A 21,206-nucleotide genomic window follows, 5' to 3' on the forward strand; every position below is an offset into this window, starting at 1 on the left:
CGAACAACCAGCAGCATCCATCGAAAAACCTGGAGGGTGTGGGGATGATCAGCAAAAAGAGGTCCTTTCCTTCATCATACAGAATAGAAATCTGGTAAATCCATGCACTTTCTAAAATTAAGCATGGCAGATTATCTTTGACAACACCTATTCCGTTAACCAGCCTGCACAAGGGAATTGGATTTTAAACATTATCGTTCTGTAAAGAGTTTCATTTCCCAACAAGATTCTACTTGAAATTATTTTTATTTTAATACGTTTCTCATAATTATATCATACATATTATATACATATATACACACACACACACACATATATATATATATATATATATATATATATATATATATATATATATATATATATATATGTATCAGACAGCAGCACATATCTGCAAGACCCACAATCCAACGCTGACTCATTCGAGTCGCCCATTGGAGGGCTCATATTTTTAAGTGGGAGGTGTGGCCTCTATCCCAAAATGACTGTCGCGCCGCTAAAGAGTGCAATGAGCACGAAAGGCGTCCGGCGTGAATAGACAGGCATACTGTAAACTGGATCCGCTCGGCGTTCCGGCTTTTTCCTTAGGAAGGTTGCTGCAGTGGATGTCAGAGTGCGTCTCCAACAGGTGGGAACCTTGGAGCTTTGAGAGATTATATATAGATATATATATACATATATCTCTCAATCGCACTCTACGCAACATTTAAAACATTTTATATTCATTCAATCGATTGTGCTGTTGGGAGATTTCCCTACAGCCCCCTACAATATTTATCTGTAGAGGCCAGTTACTATTTGGTCTATGACATTTACTGCACACGACTCCATTAATAAATGTGTTGTCTAATGGAGAGGCTAGAAGCCACAGTCTAAAAACATGTTGTGCAACTTAATAGGTGAAAGAGTTGGAACACGGCGCCTCAGTCATGCGTTTTCCGACTACACAAGCACTACCACACTTGCCTTAACCAGGCATATGCGTGGTTAAGGCAGTGTGCGGTCTAGCTGCTGGCAGCAGCATGGTGGAACTCGGAAGCAGTAAGACCTCGGACAAGGAAACAGAAGACTTGGTAAGTGTGGCGGGCCAGGGTTTGGGGGTGTGGGGGTAGTTTGTATGGGTTTGGAGGTAGTTTTCAGGGTTGGGTTAGCTTTCAGGGCTGAAGGGGTTGGGGTCGTTTTCAGGGCTGGGGGGGTTGGGTAGTTTTCAGGGCTGAGAAGGGGTTGGGTAGTTTTCAGGGCTGAGAAGGGGTTGGGTAGCTTTCATGGCTGAGTGGGTCGAGGGTAGTTTTTTAAATTAGGGGATAGGCTGTTAGGCCGAAGGGCAGTGGGGGGAGTTGATGGAGCAAGGTGTCCTATGTAAAGAGACTTGCTCGGAGTCAATCCTCTCGAAATAACGTGTAACAAATTATCCAACATGTTTTGTAAGTACTAACAAATGCACCACACAACATTACAGTATCTAGGGGAAGCTTTCATATGTGCTTTACTAAACAGTAACCCGAGTGTCCTAAAATGGCCACACAAAACGCAGGAACTTTTCTGCGCATGCGTCTACTACATCTACGTAGTGTGAAGTACTTTTGCTTTTGGTGGGAATTCTTTGCAGTTGCGCAGTAGTGCCTAAGCTGGCCTCTTCAAGTTTCACCTACTAATGCATATGCTCATGCTTAAACTAAACCTTGTGTGTTCTGCTTAACTATTAAAGCTATAGTTAAAATAATGTAATGGGGTTAGTGTAGAAATAAGTGGTATACAGTGCATTCATTTATTTCAGTATTTTAACGTGACTTTCTTTGACTTTATTAATAGCTCATATTTGGGCCTGAAGGGAGCCGTAAAACTCCATCTTGAACTGGTGCGCGTGCGCACTCAAAAACTGAAAACCTTGAAGCTCTGTTATTGAACCCCCTCCAAGTCTCACTTTACCAGCGATACTCCTGGGAACATAACCCTATGACTCTGAGAAAGGAAGAAAAACTTACATTTTATTAAAATTGTATATTAAATGAAAATAATGTTGCTGGGTGGAATAAAAGATATGGGAAAATAAAATTATGGGCGGGAATTTAGCTTAATTAAAATAAGGGAAAATGACCTCATACTGATATGGTGTGATGACCTCTACCCGTCTTTTGACCAATCAAATGAAGGGAATACACAAGTTTGCAACATTGGGGGGTGGTATATGCCCTGCAACATGGGTACAACTAAGGTAGAATTAGTCAGTTAGATTGTCCGACTTGTCACAGATGTGTCACTGACCCAACGTATGCTGAAGGAGATCGTGGATGCCGCAGACTTCAGAGGGCTAGTCGAGCACTCCGAAAGAAGAATCGGGAGACTGCTGAGGGAGAAGACAATGTCACCTACAGAAGGGGAACGAGAGTAGCTGCAGACAGGGGTGTGACGCTGGCGGTGCACTTAGCGGAGGTTACCGGTCCTGTCCTGCACCTGTCCTGACCTTTTGGCTTCTGATTAGTAGAGCCCTTCCTTTCCAGCCCTTGGTCAGTGGTTGGTCCTTGCACCATTCTAGGTAAATATAACCTGTGTGGTATGTCCTTGTGCCATTTCCCTTTCTCACCCTTCCCAGGTACCAATGTCAAAAAAAAGCTTGCTAAGTCTATAAATATTTTTACTTTGATCGTCATTTTTCTACTTGAAAAGTCTTTGGTTGCATTGTTCTGTTACTTGGCTCACAAAATATTGCACAGATAAAGTGTTTAAAGTTTTCCAGAGTCTGTGGTTATTCCATGAGAGAGGTAACAGTTGTTTTATACCTATTATTTAAACTCCTTTTGATCCATCAGATTTAAAGAATTAGAAGAATAAAAAGTGGCAAAAATGTTGGTAAGTTATAGTGTACAGGTACATATCCTAATAAGAAAGTTAAAATCCTGATAGGCAGGAGAAATAGATTACCAGTTTAAAGGTATGTACGATTATGGGCCCAGGTGAGTATGGTACTTTGATTGCGAGAGATGAACAGTTTAGGATATTTCAGAGTCGAGGTAGTTTTAGGGACTGTGCAGGGGGTGGGGGGTTCAGGATAGTATATATAAAAATGGGCAGGGTTTTAGACCTCAGGACAGGGGAGGGAAATGTGTAATCGGGATAGTTGTTCGGGATTAGGGGCGGCCAGGGCAGTTTTTAGGGCTAGAGGGGGGTCGTTTTTTAAAGGATAGATTAGGGTTTTAGGCCTAAGGGCATTGAAAGGGGTTGGGGTAGTTTTAGGGACAGGGCTATGGTGGGCGGGGATTGGTGAAGGTTTTGGGCCTCAGGACTGGGGCAGGTAGGGGGTAAGCAGCTTAGGGTGTAGGTAGGGGTGTTGGAGTAGTGGCGAACTTAGCCGCATACACCTTTACCATTCATGCCTTTACATTGAAATTGTGTGGTAAAGAAATGTGTGTTTAACACTCATTTCTGGTTTGGGCTGCGTGGTAGAGGCATGCGTGGTTTAGCCATGCGCTATCATACAACCACTTAATAGCACTTACAAAACGTTCAACTTATTGGTAAAACTCTTATCTCTTGATTCACAGACCCGTGATTTGGGGATTTTTACCATTGCAAAAAGGAGTTAATAGTTGTATTTCATGGAGAAGCTCGGGGTGGTGATTGGGAAGACAGGGAGTACCACAAAGTCATATTCTTTTGAGTATTCACACACATTGCCAATATTTTTTCAACCCACTTGCACACAAGAATTTGCTTGTATAACAAATGTGGCTTAGGTATAAAAATGTGATGGAGTGGAAGAAAATTGAATTTGACCACACGGATAATAAATAAAAAATTGCAAACAAGCATTTCTGCAGCAATTGGAGTATCTGAAAGCAATCCTCAGGAATTGTCATAGGATAGCAGGAACACGTCTGAAAATCTAGAAATGCTTTGATTTACAGGCAAACATCTGGGTTTTTCCGTAAATAATCTTACAGTTGTGAAATGTGAGAGGGAATGTAAGATGCTTACATTTCAGAACTTTTTCTGATTAAATGAAAATGTATGCCTTGAGAGAACAGTTACATAAGTGGGTTTTGGCACATGACCATATTTAAAGTAGCCACTTACTTTACCAACTGATTTGCTATTGATGTACAAGTTACTACTTGTGTAACGATATATCTGTAAGAGACATTAGTTAGTGATAGATTCCTTACCTTAGAATATCCCCAGGCGTCAGACTGGATCCGGAAACTTTTGCGTAGCAGTACCCTTGCTCGTCAGTAGGCGTCGTCTGCGGCTCCGCGTCCGTCGTCGGCGCCGTGATGAGGTCGTCGGAGTACTTAGACGCCGCCTTCGCGTGCTGACGTCAGTTCTTAGACATAGCTTTTCCGCGCCAGAAACGCAGAGCTTTGCCAAAAACCAACACTGGTGCCATGAAACTAGGGCCCTAAAAGGGGGTGTTCTTAACCCTAGATATCGGTTCGCAGAACGGGGAGGATGGGTGGGTCGGTAAGGAATCTATCACTAACTAATGTCTCTTACAGATATATCGTTACACAAGTAGTAACTTGTGCATCTGAAAGAGCCACGTTAGTGATAGATTCCTTACCTTAGAATAGATACCCCAGCAATACCAACCCCGTGGTGGTGGGTCTGCGAACCAATAATCACACCAGAAAGTCCTGGAGGACGGAACTGCCAAAGAAGCCATTCCTCCGGACTTGACTGTCCAGGCAATAGTGTCGTGCAAACGTGTGCAGCGAGGCCCACGTAGCCGCCTGGCAAATGTCCTGCAAGGGCACACCTCGGCCCAAGGCAGTTGTAGTTGCTGTGGCTCGAGTGGAATGAGCCTCCAGCCCCACAGGGGGTTCCTTCTTAGCCAAGGAGTAACACGCCTGGATACACAAGATGATCCACCGCGAGATGGTCCACATTGTGCACCGCTTTCCCTTTCTTAGCGCCCAAGTAACCACCAAAGAGTTGGTCATCGACCCGGAATTGGCGAGTGCGATCCAAATAAAATGAGAGCGCACGTTTTGGATCCAGACGGTGGAGCCTCTCTTCCTCTCTCGAGGGATGCGGAGGCGGAAAGAAGGTGGGCAAGGTGATAGATTGCCCAATGTGGAAGGCCGTGACTAACTTGGGTAGTAAGGAGGGCCTTGTCCGTAACACAACCTTGTCCGCATGGACTGAAAGGAAAGGAAGTTAACAAGATAGAGCCTGGAGCTCACTCACTCTCCTGGCAGAGGTGATGGCTACCAGGAAGGCAGTCTTCAAAGTGAGAAGGCGAAGAGGACAGTTGTGAAGTGGCTCATAGGGAGCGCACATCAGAAATGTAAGAACCAGGTTCAAGTCCCACTGAGGCATCACGAAGGGAACAGGAGGGAACGTATGAGTGATGCCCTTCAGGAATCGAGTAACGATAGGGGACTTGAACAAAGAAGGTTGATCAGGCAGCCTCAGAAAGGCTGAAAGAGCTGAAAGATAGCCTTTGACAGTGCCCAGAGCAGAGCCCTGCTGGGCAAGAGAAAGAAGAAAGAGGAGAACCTCAGAAAGAGGGGCATTAAGGGGATCCACAGCCTTTGCTATGCACCATGCCACAAATCTGTTCCACCTGCAGGCGTATACCGACTTTGTGGAGGGACGCCTGGCTGCCAGAATGATGTTGCAAACTTCAGGAGGCAATTCAAATGGCCTCAACTGTCGCCGCTCAATCTCCAAGCATGGAGGTGGAGACTGGACAGGTTCGGGTGGAGGACCGTCTCCTGCTGCTGCGACAGAAGGTCCTCCTGAAGAGGCAGACGAACCGGGGGATCAACTGACATACTGAGTAGCTCTGGATACCAGTACCTTCGTGCCCAGTCTGGAGCCACAAGGATGACTTGGGCCCGGTCGCGCTTGATCTTCTTCAGCACTCTGGGCAGAAGTGGTATAGGCGGAAAGGCGTACAACAGACCGCAACTCCACTCGCGACGAAAAGCGTCTCCGAGCGAGTGCCGCCTTGGAAATTCCAACGCGCAGAACTGATGACATTGCGCGTTCTCTTCGGTGGCGAATAGATCTAACCAAGGCTCTCCCCACTGCAGAAAGAGACCTTGCGCCACGTCAGAGTTCAGACGCCATTCGTGATCCATCATGCACCGGCGGCTGAGTTCGTCCGCTCTGGCGTTCAGAGAACCTGCCAGGTGTTGAACCACCAGAGTCACGCCCTGATGTTCCAGCCATTGCCAGAGGCGCAGAGGGTCCACGACCTCACCCCGCCCTGTTTGTTGCAGTACCACATGGCGGTGGTGTTGTCCGTGAACACCTGCACTACACTCCCTCGGACAGACTGGAGGAATGCCTTCAGTGCTAGACGAATCGCCCGCAGCTCCAAAAGGTTGATATGGAGCCGGGACTCCGCCGTAGACCAGAGGCTTCTGATCTCCGCCTCTCCCATGTGGCCTCCCCAGCCCTGGAGGGACGCGTCCGTCACAACTACATGCTCCGGTTGGGGAAGGGAGAGGGATCTGCCGCTGACCCAATCGCGGTCCGTGAACCACCACTGCAGCTGTCTCGCAGTGCCCTCCGAGATCAGGACATGGTCGGACAGGTTGCCCTGATGCTGGGCCCACAAACTTCAGGTCCCACTGCAGAGCCCGCATCCGCCACCGGGCGTGATGCACCAGAAGGATGCAGGAGGCCATCAGCCCCAGAAGCCGCAGCGTCAACCTGACGAAACTCGGGATAACGGCCCGAAGATCGGAATCAGAGCCTGTATATCCCGAACCCGCTGTTCAGGTGGGTAAACCCGAAACTGCGCCGAGTCGAGAACCGCTCCGATGAAAAGGAGCTTCTGAGAGGGACACAGGTGTGACTTCTGCACATTGATGGAGAACCCCAGCTGGTGCAGGAGATCCGCCGTAGTCTGGAGGTGGTTGACAACTGTCTGGGGCGAGCCCGCCTTCAACAACCAGTCATCGAGGTAGGGGAAGACTGAGACCCCTAACCTGCGCAGATGAGCTGCGACCACCGCCATCACCTTCGTGAACACCCGTGGGGTGCGGGTAAGGCCGAAGGGGAGCACGGTAAACTGAAAGTGCTCGTGGCCTACCGTGAACCGCAGGTAACGCCGATGGGCTGGCAGGACCGGGATGTGGAAATACGCGTCCTGCAAGTCCAACGCTACCATCCAGTCTCCTGGGTCTAGGGCAGCTAAGGCCAGAGTCAGCATTTTGAACTTCTCCTTCCAGAGGAAGCCGTTGACGTTCCTTAGATCCAAGATAGGGCGTAGGCCCCCTTTGCCCTTCTTGGGTACCAGAAAGTAGTGGGAGTAGCAACCACGTCCTACTTCTGGCCCAGGAACTTGCTCGATGGCCCCCTTGGCCAAGAGGGCCGAAACTTCCTCCTGCAGGAGCCACAAGTGATCCCCAGATACGCGGTGGAGTTGCGGTGGCATGGCTTGAGGAGTCGTCTCGAAGGGGAGGGAGTAGCCCCTCCGGACGGTCTGCAGCACCCACCTGTCCGAAGTGACAGTGCGCCAGTGAGAGTGGTGATGGCAAACCCTGCCCCCCACTGGCGTCACATGGGCCGAAAAGCATGGACTAGGAGGGTTTAGAGGCAGATGCTGCGGGGGAAGGTGTGGACTGACCTCGCAGTTGTCCCCGACAGCCTCCTCGGCGGTTTCCACTGCCGCCGCCGCGCTGGGTGTTAGTCTGCGGCGAGTGGCTTGCGGCACGTGTGGGGACGCCCCTTCCTTGGCCACGAAAGGAGCGAAAAGCAGCCGATTGCTGGCGCGGGGCCGAGAGGCCCAAGGACTTGGCCGTAGCCCTGGAGTCCTTAAAGCGCTCAAGCGTGTGGTCTGCCTTGTCGCCGAAAAGGCGATGGCCATCGAACGGCATGTCCATGAGAGAGTTTTCTGGACATCTGCCGAAAAGTTGGGGGACCTCAGCCAGGCGTGGCTTCTCACCGCCACCGTCGTTGCCATTGCTCTGCCCAGCAAGTCAGTGGTATCCAGCCCACACCAGATCGAATACTTGGCTGCATCCCGGCCCTCCACAAGGGCTTGGCAGAGTTTGGCCCGTACCTCCAACGGACACTCTGGCAGCACTTCCGCAACCGTCTCCCACAGAGAGTGGGTGTAGCGGCCCAAGAGGCATGCAGTGTTGGAAGACCGCAGTCCCAAACTAGGGGAGGAGAATATTTTCTTTCCATAATTCTCATACCTCTTGGATTCCCTGTCCGGCGGAGCCGTCAGGAATGCGGTCTGGGAATTAGAGGCCTGGATGACCACACTCTCGGGGTGGGGTGGGAGGACAGGAAACATGGGTCGCCCGGAGCCGGGCGGTGGCGTCTGGCCACGGTCCTATCTACGGGCGAACCCGTAGCTGGCCTGGACCAGGTGCCCAAAAGAACGTCGGTCAAGGCCTCATTAAAGGGCAGCAGAGGCTCGGTCGAGCATGACTGCGGGTTAAGGACCTCAGTGAGAAGGTTAGTCCTCACGGCCGCGACGGGCAGCCCTCGTCAACACCACACCATAGGTTGCCCCCTCCTCCGAAGCCACGGTAGGAGGAGAGACAAAACCAGTGTCTGGAGAGCTGGCCTCCCCAAGGTCTCCTGCCCAGTCCTCTTGAGACTGACACTCCCTGGTCAGAGGTTCTTCAGACCCCTCCCAATCCTCCTCCTCAACCATCTCCTGATACTCAGGGTTGTAATTTAATGGGGCCGGTTCGTAGAAGTGGAAATCTCCAAACGGCGTCGGATGCGGCGCCCAGCGGCGCCGCTCCGACATCGGAACCGGAGCAAAGGAGGAATCGGGGGCAGCGCCGCCCGAGGACGGCGCCGGAGGCAATACCTGACGGACCGACGGGATGGGGTCGTAAGGTCCACCGGTGACGATCCAGAGCCCGAGGAAGGTCCAGTGCCGGCGGCGCCGGGGCCGCCGGACATTGCGGCGCTGGGCCCGAATGGCGCCGGCGGTGTTGGGATCGTGGGGCCCTGCGGCACCGGGCCCGAAGGCGCCGGCGAAGCCCCCGACCCGCTAGGGCCCCCAGACGGGTCCGCTGGGCCAGGAGGCGCCGCGGAGCCCGTCGGAGGAGAAAGGGACCTCATGGCCATGAGGAAGCGCTCAATCTCCTCCGGCGTCGCGTCCTGCCCAGGGACCGGAGGGTGTGGGGCGGGCCGTGTCATGCGAGCGTCGGGGGGAGTCAGAAGAGCGATGACGCCTCTTCGACTTCTTGTGCTTCTTACCTGACGACAACTTCGACCCGGAGGAGTGGTGCCGACTCCCAGAGCTGTGGTGGCTCCGTCCCCGCGACCTGTCCCTCGACCTCCCGTGGGACCGGGACCTCACGCGGCGCAGGGCCGACTGTCGGAGTTCGAGTCGCCTGCGGGACCGCTCCCACCTGGCTTTCGAAGTTAGGGCCCGGCAGTCTGAGCAGGCCTTGTCGTCGTGGTCGATGCCTAAACAGGTCAAACACAGGTGGAGGGGGTCCGTGACCGACATCGTGCGGTCGCACTCCTCACAGTGTTTAAATCCGGGCATCCCTACGGCACCGATCGGAGTCGTTAGACTTCGAAGAATGATCAAAAAATTATCAAAAAGTTAGTCAAAAATTGACTTGGGTAACTGCTCCTTCCAGATCTGCGCTGGCTGGCGCGGAAAAAAGAAGAGCTGACGTCAGCACACTGAGGCGGCGTCTAAGTACTCCGACGACGTCATTACGGAGCCCACGACGGACGCGGAGCCGCAGACGACGCCTACCGACGTGCAAGGGTACTGCTACGCAAAAGTTTCCGGATCCAGTCTGACGCCTGGGGATATTCTAAGGTAAGGAATCTATCACTAACGTGTCTCTTTCAGATATAGAAAATACCAGTTACCTAAGCATTGATAAGATACATACACTGATGTATTCCCCATTCTGTTTCTATCATGTTTAAATGCCATTTAAGTAATGTGATAACATTTGTGGGTCGAAATCTTTGTAGACCATTAAGCCCACTCTTAGGAATATCTACAGACATTTGTTGGATGAGTGTCTTAGGAGCCTCTTCTCATTCTGGTGACAATATGGGGTCTAGAGATATGCTTTTAGTTAGCAGAAGAGAAAAATAAATCCTCTTTCTAGCACTTGGTTTTCAAAGGGTAGATGCTAAAGCAGGCAACATTTTCATGAGCTAGCTTCTCCCTTGCAGCATTTAGTGGATGTGTGGGTTATCCACATACAACACTTTGTTCTTTGAGCAGACTGTTCAAACTGAAGGTTTTACCAATCCATGCATGTATGTGTGTATATTTATGTAGTACAATCCTAACTAGAGAGCAATGGAGTACTGGACAGAGAAGCCACCAGAGTGCAGATACGAGGACTGGACAAAATTAACCTCTTTAGTGCGGCCGCACTCCCTCCCCAGTTCAGGTGTCGGCCATTGGCCAATACTGGAGCAGTTTATAAAGGTCCCTCTGGTGCTCTGCACAAGAGGAAGTCTATTTTTTCCTATTAGGCTGCTCAGGAAGACCTTCTAGAGAAGCCTGATTTTTTTTTGCTTACTGCAATGACAATCAGCACGCAAGGCGAGCTGACGTAATTGCAGTAAAAGTGAAAGTAAAACGAGCCAATGGGCTCATTTTACTTTTACTGAAACAGTGCTCAGGGGCATATCTTAGCCCCCACCCCAAACACTAATTCTCATTGAAGAGGTATTGTTGAAAAGGGCAGAATACCCCCTTTTTAATGGTATCTTTGCCCAGTGGATCCCTGGTTGGGTATCGCCAAAGGAGAGCGATCCTCATGGAGGGATCCATCCACAAGCCACCAGGAATGGGAAAGCGCCCGTTGGGCAAGGTCTTGTGCTCTCCTAAGGAGAAATGTATTATTTCAGTCTTTCTGCTCCCCTGTGGAGCAGATGGGGAAAATGACCCCAATCTGCCCTTTGAAGGGATGCAGAACGCCCACTAAATAAAAGGGATTTTTTAAAGCTAATCTTAATATAGGGGAGGTGGAGCTACCCAGTAATGGCATGGGCACTTCCCCACTAGATGTCAGGAAAACCTATTTTTTTTCAAATATAGAGGTGAGGGCTCCACGGCATGGGCATGATTACACAGCCACCCTAACTAAATGGAGTGACAATCTTTCTGCCTCACCGGGGAGGGTGTAGATGGGGGTAATTACCCTGATCTGCCCCGCAGGGGAGGGTGGCCAAAAAGTCCACTAGACACGAGGGATTTTTTGTTGTTGTAAATACGGGGGTGCGGAGGTGAGGTACCAAGTATGGGCATTGCTATGCCCCGCCCCAACTAAGTAGGGCAACACTCTTTCTGCCTCCATCAGAGAAACAGAGAACACATTAGATAGTAGGTAACTCACCTTTCTGCCCCTCATGGGCGGTGGATAGGGTGTTCACCCCCAATCTGCCATCCCCCTCCTGGGGGGCAGAAACCCACTAGACCGGATTTCAAAATGGCCGCAAAACAAAAAAGGATGGGGCGGCTTACCATGGCCTCAAGATATACCCCTGCCCCAGTGGGGTCAATAGTGTCTTTCTGCCCCCCCTTAGGGCAGATAGGAGCCATGCCTCAATGAGGGAGGTTGCCCACACTTGTACGGGGGAGGGAGGGAGGAGGGTGTTGGAAATCCACCTGACACCAAGGATTTTGCCTGTGGGGCAAAAGAAAGTGGAGCGGGTGTTTCATTCTGGCACTGGCCACATCCCACCCAGAAGGGGACAAACTGGTTACCGCCCTGCACTACCATGAGCAGAAGACAGGTGGTGTGCCCTCAATTTGCACGAGGGCAGCAGAAAGCCCCATGTATGACAGGAATATATATATATATATTTTTTTTTAATAAAATTATGGGGTTGGTCTTGCCCATCCAAACATCGGGCCCCACCTTCACCTCTAAAACCTCAACATCTGTTCTGCTCCCGTGCAAGCTAAGGCATCTCATCCCAATGGCAAACAAGAGGACATTTGAATCTTTTGGGTGTTGTTTTTACATATGGACCAGGAAAGTGTGGTTAATTCCCAATATCGTTATGCTTGAAATGGTGGATGTCTGCACTTTTTGGGCTTTGGTAAGCTGCCACCTGGAAAAACCTAACAGACCCAGACAGTTCTGAAAACTAGACATCTGAGGGAGCACAGAGTGATGTGATTGCATCATCAACAAGAAAAAACACTCATTTTCCTCACATTTCTGTGTGAAAAACTTCTGGAATCTGCGGGGAGACAAATATTTCATACCACACAGAATTCCCTCAAGTCTCCTGATAAAAATGGCACCTCACTTGTGTGGGTTGGGCAAGAAACCTTGACACAAATGGTCTCATAGTGCTACCTGGTGACATCAGCAATGGGATAAGCTGCGAGATTTAGGGCCATGCTCTGCCCCAACCCATGGAAACTTACCAACCACAGCCATTTTTTAAAAATAGACAACCAGGTATTCCAAGGTGATGTGCCTTGCACGCACCCCACAAGGTTTTCTTACCCACAATACCCTGGAAACCTCAAACTTTGCCCAGTGGTGTAACAAAACTTGAGAAGGTCCCCCTGCAAACTACATGGAGATCCCCCCACTGCGGAGTCAGTCAGGAGCTCTCATGCCAGGGTACTATGTTGAGGGGGTCCCCTGGAGCTCAGTCCTCACCACACCAGTAGGACTATACTACCCCATTGACTTCGCCTGAAATCATGCATTTGCCCTACATTTCTGTGATGGAAACTTCCAGAATCTGCAGGAATCCACAAGATTCCTACCACCCAGCGTTACCCCACTTATGCCTATAAAAATGCTGCAAAACTTATGTGGCTGGGCCGAGTGCCTGTGGCAGGAACGGATCAAATTAAAGCCAATGGGATTCCTTGCAAGGGAATATTGTATTCCTGAATCATTATCTACTCATGGCCTTGGAAATTAAAACATCACAAAGGATTTCCAAATACCTGTAGGACCCTTTCCCAGCTACACAGACCCTTTTAAAAGGGTAAGTGCATATTACCTTATGTCCGCAATCAAGTCCCAATGGTGCAGATAAGTAACAGGACTTCTGAATCACCTAGTTGTAAAACTTGGAACCATGATTATTTCGAAAATTAATCTTTATGGCACCATATGTTATGCTGCTCTATGTAGCACAAAGTCCACTCTTGGCATGGTCTACTGTCTCATGACTATCCATGGGTTGTCTTGACAAGATTCTGGACGCGATTATGAGTTTAGGGTTGTGGGAGCTGGCTGCCACACCACCCCCCTGCTCCCATACTGCTAAACCTCACAAGCTGGTGGCCCGCCAGATTAGGAGCTAAGTTGTGGTCCGGTGGGCATTCTTTTGCCGTTCTCACAGTGGTGCCTGTTAAAATGGGAGTGCCAAAGCTCGTTCCTGCCTGGACTACACCAGGATGTCCATGCCATCTGCATGCAGACAGGGGGGCATCCATGTGCCCCCCTGCATGCATCCCATGGCCCTGAGGCCCTGCATGGCCGCCCTATGTTTCCTGACTGCCACAGTTTTCATGGCGACCTCACCACCATGAAAACTGTGGCAGAGAAGAAACCACAAATATGCTTGGCCAGTTGCCGCAGCGGCACTGCCAAGCGTATTGTAGCCTCTGCCTGTCGTGCCACCGCCAGGGATCGCGGATCCCTTGCGGTTGCAACGGTCCTATGGTGGTCCGCCTGCCGCAGTTGTATTAAGCCAGTCGGACCGCCGGTGCGGCATTCCCCGATCGCCACAGCACCTCAACCGAGAGTTTGGCAGCTTGATGGACTGCCAAACTCGTAATTAGGCTCTCTGTTGTTATGGGCTATAGAGACTTGGTGTCTCCAGCCTCAACTGTAGGTGTGTGTTTATTACCAGGTTTAATGGGGCTGCCTGAACCGGAGATCCGTTTAACCCCCTTAATCTAGAATGTATTTCCTTAATCCCTAGTGTGGGTCTTCTTGTGTAGAAATGTGTACACATTATCCACGCACTCCCTCTGCGGTGTCTTCTATCTTGTAGTTGTGAGTTATGACCACGTCGGTCTCACTTGAAGTCTGGTCTTGCATCTTTCCACCATCCAGAAACAAGGGGACTAGTTTTTGGAGCACCACTGGCCACCATTCGACTTCTCACAAACCAATTAAGCCTTGTATATGCTTGATCCTACAATACATATTTTCCAAGCCTCAACACAAGCCCTTGATTATCAAACATGCAGGCAACTTCTAAAACATGAAAAATGTACCTCCAATTTAATTTTTTCAAGCTCCAACCGAAGCCTCTCTATTTCATTCTTCAGGTTCTCTATTTGAAAGTCCCTGAAAGCAGAAAGAGATACATGAATCATCAATATCTTGAGGAACAGTCGGTTCCTATTCCTAGCAAGTTCATTGATTTTTCTTACCGGTCGTCCTTAACGAAGCCATTGGGTGGGCCAAAATTTTGGACGAATACCTCTTCCACAACCTACAATAAGTGACAAATACAAAAGATTAATCAACGTGTAAACACTCTAGTAATAAAACCAATAAAACTTAAATAAAGAAGAGTTTCCTGGTGCGATATTGTTTCATATATTTTATAAGCAGCACAGTATTCCAAGTGAGAACTTTTCACTTTGAGTCGAGCGGAGTTATATTCATGTACACAAGAAAGCCTGAGTCTTCGCACTCTTTTCCTAATGCTGATTTGCTATAGAAGGCTCTGGTTCTCTGTAGATCATTCTGACCCTTAATGTATAGATAATAATGCTGGCAAGATGGACATCAGGTAAAGGAGTTAGTATTGTGGATATGACTGACCACTTCCATTCAAGGCCGCCCTGCGCTTCCTAAAGGGGAAGATCCTGACACCTGAACAATTGATAGGTTTTTGAAGGAACAACAAGTTTCTGTCACATGGTTCCATGCACTTACTTGTATGGAGAGAAACATATACGCAAGGTCAATTTACATGTTTTAGGTCTTTGCTCCAACAGACTGTTTTTGGTGAGATCCCTGGTTGGTTGAAATAAAAATTGTCTTTGATCTTTGGGGATGACAACAGTGCGCTGAATTGCCGATTTGCCTCAGTATTTTGTTATAGCTGTTCTGCTTGCTTTTTAAGTATTTTTAACATAGTCCTCACACTCGTATGTGACTTCTAATGAGGCATACTTGCATTCACCTGCTTTGTTGATACCGGCCCAGCAGTACTTAATCCTCTTGCCGCATTTTACCGCTCTCAGTAGCTGGAAGCATCTCCACCTCAGTTCCATTATTTCCGCTACAGGGGGCTCTATAAAATCATCACGGTGCCCGGCCGCGCAGTGGACGCGCGCAGCGGGTACACCAAAGTCAAGCCCATCTGCGCCCGTCCGCGCCAGGCCGGGACCCAGGGCCAAGACCCCTGCTCCAGTAAGTAGGGATAGTTTATCTTATACCCCAAAAAAACTGTTGGATTACCGTATTAATCCATACTCTGGTTGCACGCTCCTTAATCTTGAGAAGGAGACCGATTCCTGTTTGAGTTGTAAACTAACAGTGCACTTAGGACTATGCGAGGTATCGAATATGCTACTTCCCAGTATGCATCTGTTTTTGGCATATAAAGCTGCTGACATTCATATCTGTGCATAGATCGCCGCCCAGTGTTGGGTCCGGATGATCGCACATTGTTGTCCTGGAAGAGTCTTCGAAGTATCACGAGATAGGTGGCTCCTCCCCTGGACTACAGTGCGCATGGGCATCGACTCCATCCTCAGATTCTTTTTAGCCATTGTGGCCAAGATGGAGTGAAACTAAGTGAATGATGACCATGCCAGAAGTATGTGTGAATGCTACAGCCGCTACAGGCGCCGGGGAGGAGGGCGGGCGATATGAATGTCAGCAGCCCTACATGCCAAGAACAGATGCATACTGGTAAGTAGCATATTCGGTTCGAGGCATGTGGGCTGCTGAATTCATATCTGTGCATAGAATACATAGCAGTCCCTCCATTAACGGCGGCCGCCCGTGCCAGCTGCAGCAGTTTGGAAAAGTGTTTTTAGAACAGCCTGCCCTACAGCTGCCTGCTGTTTGGAGTGCACATCAACACAGTAATGTTTTGTAAATGTGTGTGTGTGGTAGACCATGTGGCTGCTCTACATATTCTTCCAAAGGAATATTTCCAAGGAAAGCCATGGAGGCCCCCAACTTTTGGGTGGAGTGGGCCCGTGGTGGAATGGTGAGAGTGCGCTTGGCTTTCTGATAGCAGATCTGAATACATTTAACGATCCACATGGCTATACCAGCCTTGGAAATGGGGTTACCTTTGTGTTGTGGCGCAAAGGCAACAAATAGTTGTTTAGTCTTCCTAAAATCTTTGGTGCTATCAATGTAGTACATTAGGGCCCTTTTGACGTCAAGTGTGTGGAGCATTCTCTCCGCAAGTGACGCTGGATTTTGGAAGAACACAGGTAGTTCTATAGTCTGGTTGATATGGAACTGAGACACTACCTTAGGAAGGAATTTAGGGTTAGTGCAAAGCACCACCCTGTTAGAATGAATTTGAATAAATGGCTCTTGGATAGTTAGTGCCTGGAGTTCACTAACTCGTCGTAGCGACGTAATCGCAATAAGGAAAGCCACTTTCCATGTCAAGAATTGAATCTCGCAGGAATGCAGTGGTTCAAAAGGGGGACCCATCAGCCTGGTGAGGACCACATTGAGGTTCCACTCTGGAGCTGGTGGCATCCGCGGAGGAATGACTCGTTTGAGTCCTTCCAGAAAGGCTTTAATGGCAGGCACCCTGAAAAGTGAAAGGTGCTGTCTGTTTTGGAGATAAGCAGCCATTGCGGATAAATGGATACGAATGGAAGCATAGGACAGATTACATTTGTACAGATGTAAGAGGTAACAAATGATGTTTTGAATAGATGCATCCAGCGGGTTAATGTTGTGGTCTGCACAATAAATGACAAACCGCTTCCACTTCGCCGCATAGCATGCTCTAGTAGTGGGCTTCCTTGCCTCTTGGATGATGTCCATACAGTCAGGAGGTAAGTTGAGGTAGCCAAACTCTAAGACTTCAGGAGCCAGATCGCCAGGTTGAGCTGTTGCGGATCTGGATGCTGAATGTCGCCATGGTTCTGCGTCAAAAGCCTGGGTGTGAGGCGCAGCCTTTGATGCGGTACCACGGACAGTTCCAGAAACGTGGTGTACCATGGTTGGTGAGCCCACGTCGGAGCAACCAGGATGAGAGAGTCATCGAGTGCTGCCTGAGCTTGCGTGCCACCAGCGGAATCAGAGGTGCTGGGGGAAAAGCGTACGCAAATTTGCCTCACCAGTTCATCAATATTGCATTGCCTTGCGACTGTGGGTGTGGAAACCTGGCGGCGAAGCTTTGGCATTTTGCGTTCTCCCTTGTGGCGAACAGGTCTATCTCTGGATGACCCCACCTTTGGAAGTACGGGTGGAGTACTGATGGATGTATCTCCCACTCGTGCATTTGGTGGCTGTACCTGCTGAGCAGGTCCGCCATCTGATTGTCCATGCCTGGGAGGTGTTCTGCCATGAGGAAGAGGTTTCTCTGAATAGCCCACTTCCACATGCTCTGAGCCAGATGAGACAACTGTGGAGAGTGTGTTCCTCCCTGCTTTTGAATGTAGTACATGGCCGTCATGTTGTCCGTCCGGATCAACACGACCTTGTTGCACAGATGTACTTTGAAGGCTTTTAGTGCCATGAAGATCGCCATCAGTTCTAGAACATTGATGTGCATCTTCCTTTGCTGTGGTGTCCACAGTCCCTGCACAGTGTAGTGGAGTACATGAGCTCCCCATCCCTGGAGAGAAGCGTCCGTCGTCAGGATGATCTGTGGCACAGGCTCTTGGAATGGTCGTCCCTTGCAAAGGTTTTGTGGATTCCACCAATGCAGAGAGTTGTATGCCCAACCTCTCACCAACACTAGGTCCTTCAACTGTCCGTGAGCCTGAGTCCACTGACGTGCTAAGCACTCCTGCAGCGGACGCATATGTAGTCTCGCGTGCGGGACTATGGAGATGCAGGAGGCCATATGTAGTCTCGCGTGCGGGACTGTGGAGATGCAGGAGGCCATCATGCCTATCAACTGCATGAACACTTGTGCTGGAAGCGAGTGTGGAGGTCTGAATTTCTGTATCAGCGATTGAATGCTGCTGACCCTCACTGAATTCGGCTGTGCTGTGGCTGCCAGAGTGTTTACTGTCGCACCCAGATACTGCCGTATGTGGGCTGGTTGCAGGTGGGACTTTGGGTAATTCAGTGAGAATCCCAGATCAAGAAGAAGGTGAATGGTGTGGGACATGTGGGCGGCACACTGCTGGGCCGACTTTCCTTGGATGAGCCAGTCGTCCAGATAAGGGTAGACGTGAATGTTTTGTCTCCTTAGGTGTGCTGCCACCGTCGCCAGGCACTTCGTAAACACCCTGGGTGCCCTGGTGACCCCAAAAGGCAGAACCTTGAACTGGTAATGTTGGTTGTGGATGGTGAACCTGAGGTATTTTTTGTGTGACGGGTGTAGCGGAATATGAAAATACGCATCCTTCAGATCTAAAGTTGCGAGAAAATCCCCCTGATTGAGCAACGGCAGGACTTGCTGCAGGGTCAGCATGTGAAAGTGCTCCGATAGGATGTACTGATTGAGGGGTCTGAGGTCCAGTATGGGTCTGAGGGACCCGTCCTTCTTTGGTATTAAGAAGTACAGGGAGTAAACTCCTGTGCCTCTTTCTTTCACAGGCACGAGCTCGATTGCCCCTTTTTGCAGCATGACGAGGACCTCCTGCTGCAATAAGTGCAAATGCTCGGCGGACATAGGACAGTGTCTTGGGGGTATGTTGGGTGGAGTGGATCTTAACTCCAGACAATAACCGTACTGTATAAGCTGTGTGACCCACCTGTCTGTGGTGATGGACTTCCAGACTGGCAGGAACTGTTGAAGTCTCCCCCCGACAGGTGTTGGTCGGGGGACAGTGAAAAGGTGTCACTGTTTCCTACTGGCGGAGGATCTGGAGTTGTTGTTTTCACGACCTCTGCCTTTGGTGTTGTTTCCACGATATCCACCTCGCCTCTGTTTGGTGTATGTGGTCTGCGTGTTGCCTTTATAGTACTGCGTGATTTGGGAGAGCTGGCCTCTGGAAACACCTCTAGTGCTTGAACGACGAAAAGAACCACCCCTGAACTGCTGGGACTGCAGAGTCCCCATGGAGTTAGCAGTTTTAGTGTCCTTTTTGATTTTCTCCATCGTGGTGTCCACCTCTGCGCCAAATAGATGATAAGGGTTTACTGTCTAATTAAGAATGGTGGTCTGTATCTCTGGCTTGAATCCTGAGATTCTGAGCCAGGTATGTCGTCTCAGCATGACACTAGTGTTGATAGCTCTGGCCGCGGTGTCAGCCGCGTCCAGTGCACATTTAATAGAAGCATTGGGTATCAGCTTCCCCTCTTGGATGAGCATCTCAGCTGCCTCTTTGTATTCGTCTGGCAGGTGCTGTAACAGGGTCTCCAGTGTGTCGTAATGTGCCCTGTCATACCTTGCTAGAAGTGCTTGTGTATTTGAAATGCGCCAGATATTGGCCGCTTGAGCTGCCACCCTTTTCCCTGATGCCTCAAACACCTTAGATTCTTTATCTGGGGGAGGAGCATCACCCGTTGTTTGTGAATTAGCCCTCTTCCGGGCATTTGAGACAACAAGAGAGTCCAAAGGCAACTGTCCCTTGATGTAAGTAGGGTCACCAGGTGCCGGTTTATACTTTTTCTCAATTCTAGGGTTTAGTACCCTGGCTCTCGTACGCTCTTTAAAGATCTCCCCAGCATGCTTCAAGACACCCTTCAACATAGGCAGAGTCTTGACAGTTCTGAGACGGAAAAGGTGTCAAAAAGAAAGTCCACTTCAATGGGGTCAGCATGGAGCTGGACGTCATGATTTTTAGCTGCCCTTTCAATGAGGGCATTAAACGCAGCTGAATCCTCTGTAGGAGACATTTTTACAGCATACATCTGAGTGTCTGGGGTAGAGTGAAGATCACCTGGGTCAGCACCAGCTGCCCAGGGTTCATTGGTATCATCTGGCTCAGTGTAGACAGGATAGCTGCACTCCTCATCATCACCTTCCCCAGTGCCCACATCTGAATAAGTGGGTGTGACATCATGGCCATGTGAAGAAATTGGTTCCACAAGAACAAGGGTCGAAGTGGAATCCTTCTTCCTCTTCAGTGGAATTTTATAGGACTCCATTGGCTGTTCCGGGGCAATTTTCCGCTTATGAAGGGAAAGTCTGCCTGTTTCGGCATTGATAAAATGTTCTTGTTGTTCTTCCAACGAAGATTGTCGATGCTTTAAGGCGGGGACCACCGTCGTCGACTTCGGCACCGAGGACACCTTCTCGGGCACGTTGGTGACCATCCTAGGGGCGAAAGCCTTTGGCGCCACTTTCGGCGGCAACGTGAAGTGAATGGGTGTCGAGGCTTTCTGAGGTTTATTGACAGGCTTCGAAGGTGGAGGATCTTTTGGCCCGACACTTGAGGCCTTGTCCTTGATGCGCTTCAGGGAGTCTGCCACTTGCTTGGAGAAAGCGGCGGACGAGTACGTCGAGTCGACGGAATCCTTCGAGGCACCACTAGACGTGGACTCGTGGGTTGGGCCGCCCTTGGCCTGGTCTTGTCGACGTGGAGTCTCGAGAACCTTCAGATCACCGAGCCCTTTGTCAGTGTCGACCGTCTTCGGCGCCGATTTGCTCGGCTCGACTGCCTTGACCTTTGTCTTCGGCGTGCCAGACTTCGTCTCGATGCCCTTGAGCTGTTTCGTGTCGACAACGCCCTTTTGCTTCGTCGGTGCCGACAGGTCCAAAGACTTGGAGCCGACCAAAGCAATATGCACTTTTGGTTTCGAGGGGGGCACCAGTGTTTTCACTTGCGTCGATACCGGTGTCTTCACTTTCGGTTTCGATTTCGCAGGGTGTGGCTCAATAGCAATGTCCGTAGCTGAGCCCAAAGGAGGGGCCGTAGAACCCACTGGAAGATCTTGGGTAAGGTCTAGTGGCGATCCCTCGACCTGAGCCGTTTGAAGCGTTTCGGTCCCAATGTCAGTTTGAATTAGCTCTTCGCTTGAGCTATCTTCCATGGCCCCAAAGGCCCCATCGTCGACTCCTACCTCGTCGACGACTTCTTTTGCTTTGAGCATTTCAACGTGGGGGTCGTAGTTGTAGTCGCCCTCCGACGCGGGATTCGACAGGTTTTCACTAACTTCCCGGTCAGCTCCCTCATCATCCCCGGCATCGAATATGTTCACAGG

At 49.9% G+C, this 21,206-nt stretch overlaps 1 protein-coding gene across 2 annotated transcripts in view; it reads right to left on the reverse strand.

The window, feature by feature from the left end:
• The window catches only part of HIP1R (huntingtin interacting protein 1 related), a 478,743-nt gene that overhangs the window by 180,606 nt on the left and 276,931 nt on the right, over window positions 1–21,206 (reverse strand). For both annotated transcript variants that reach the window (XM_086942942.1, XM_086942943.1), the window contains exons 12-13: window positions 14,324–14,385; window positions 14,165–14,237 (exon numbers count right to left, since the gene is read on the reverse strand). In XM_086942942.1, coding sequence (XP_086799068.1) covers window positions 14,165–14,237; window positions 14,324–14,385 — 135 coding nt within the window. The remainder of the gene's footprint in view (window positions 1–14,164; window positions 14,238–14,323; window positions 14,386–21,206) is intronic.

Source organism: Lissotriton vulgaris, chromosome 11 (genome assembly GCF_964263255.1).
Source record: "Lissotriton vulgaris chromosome 11, aLisVul1.2, whole genome shotgun sequence".
Classification (NCBI taxonomy): domain Eukaryota; kingdom Metazoa; phylum Chordata; class Amphibia; order Caudata; family Salamandridae; genus Lissotriton; species Lissotriton vulgaris.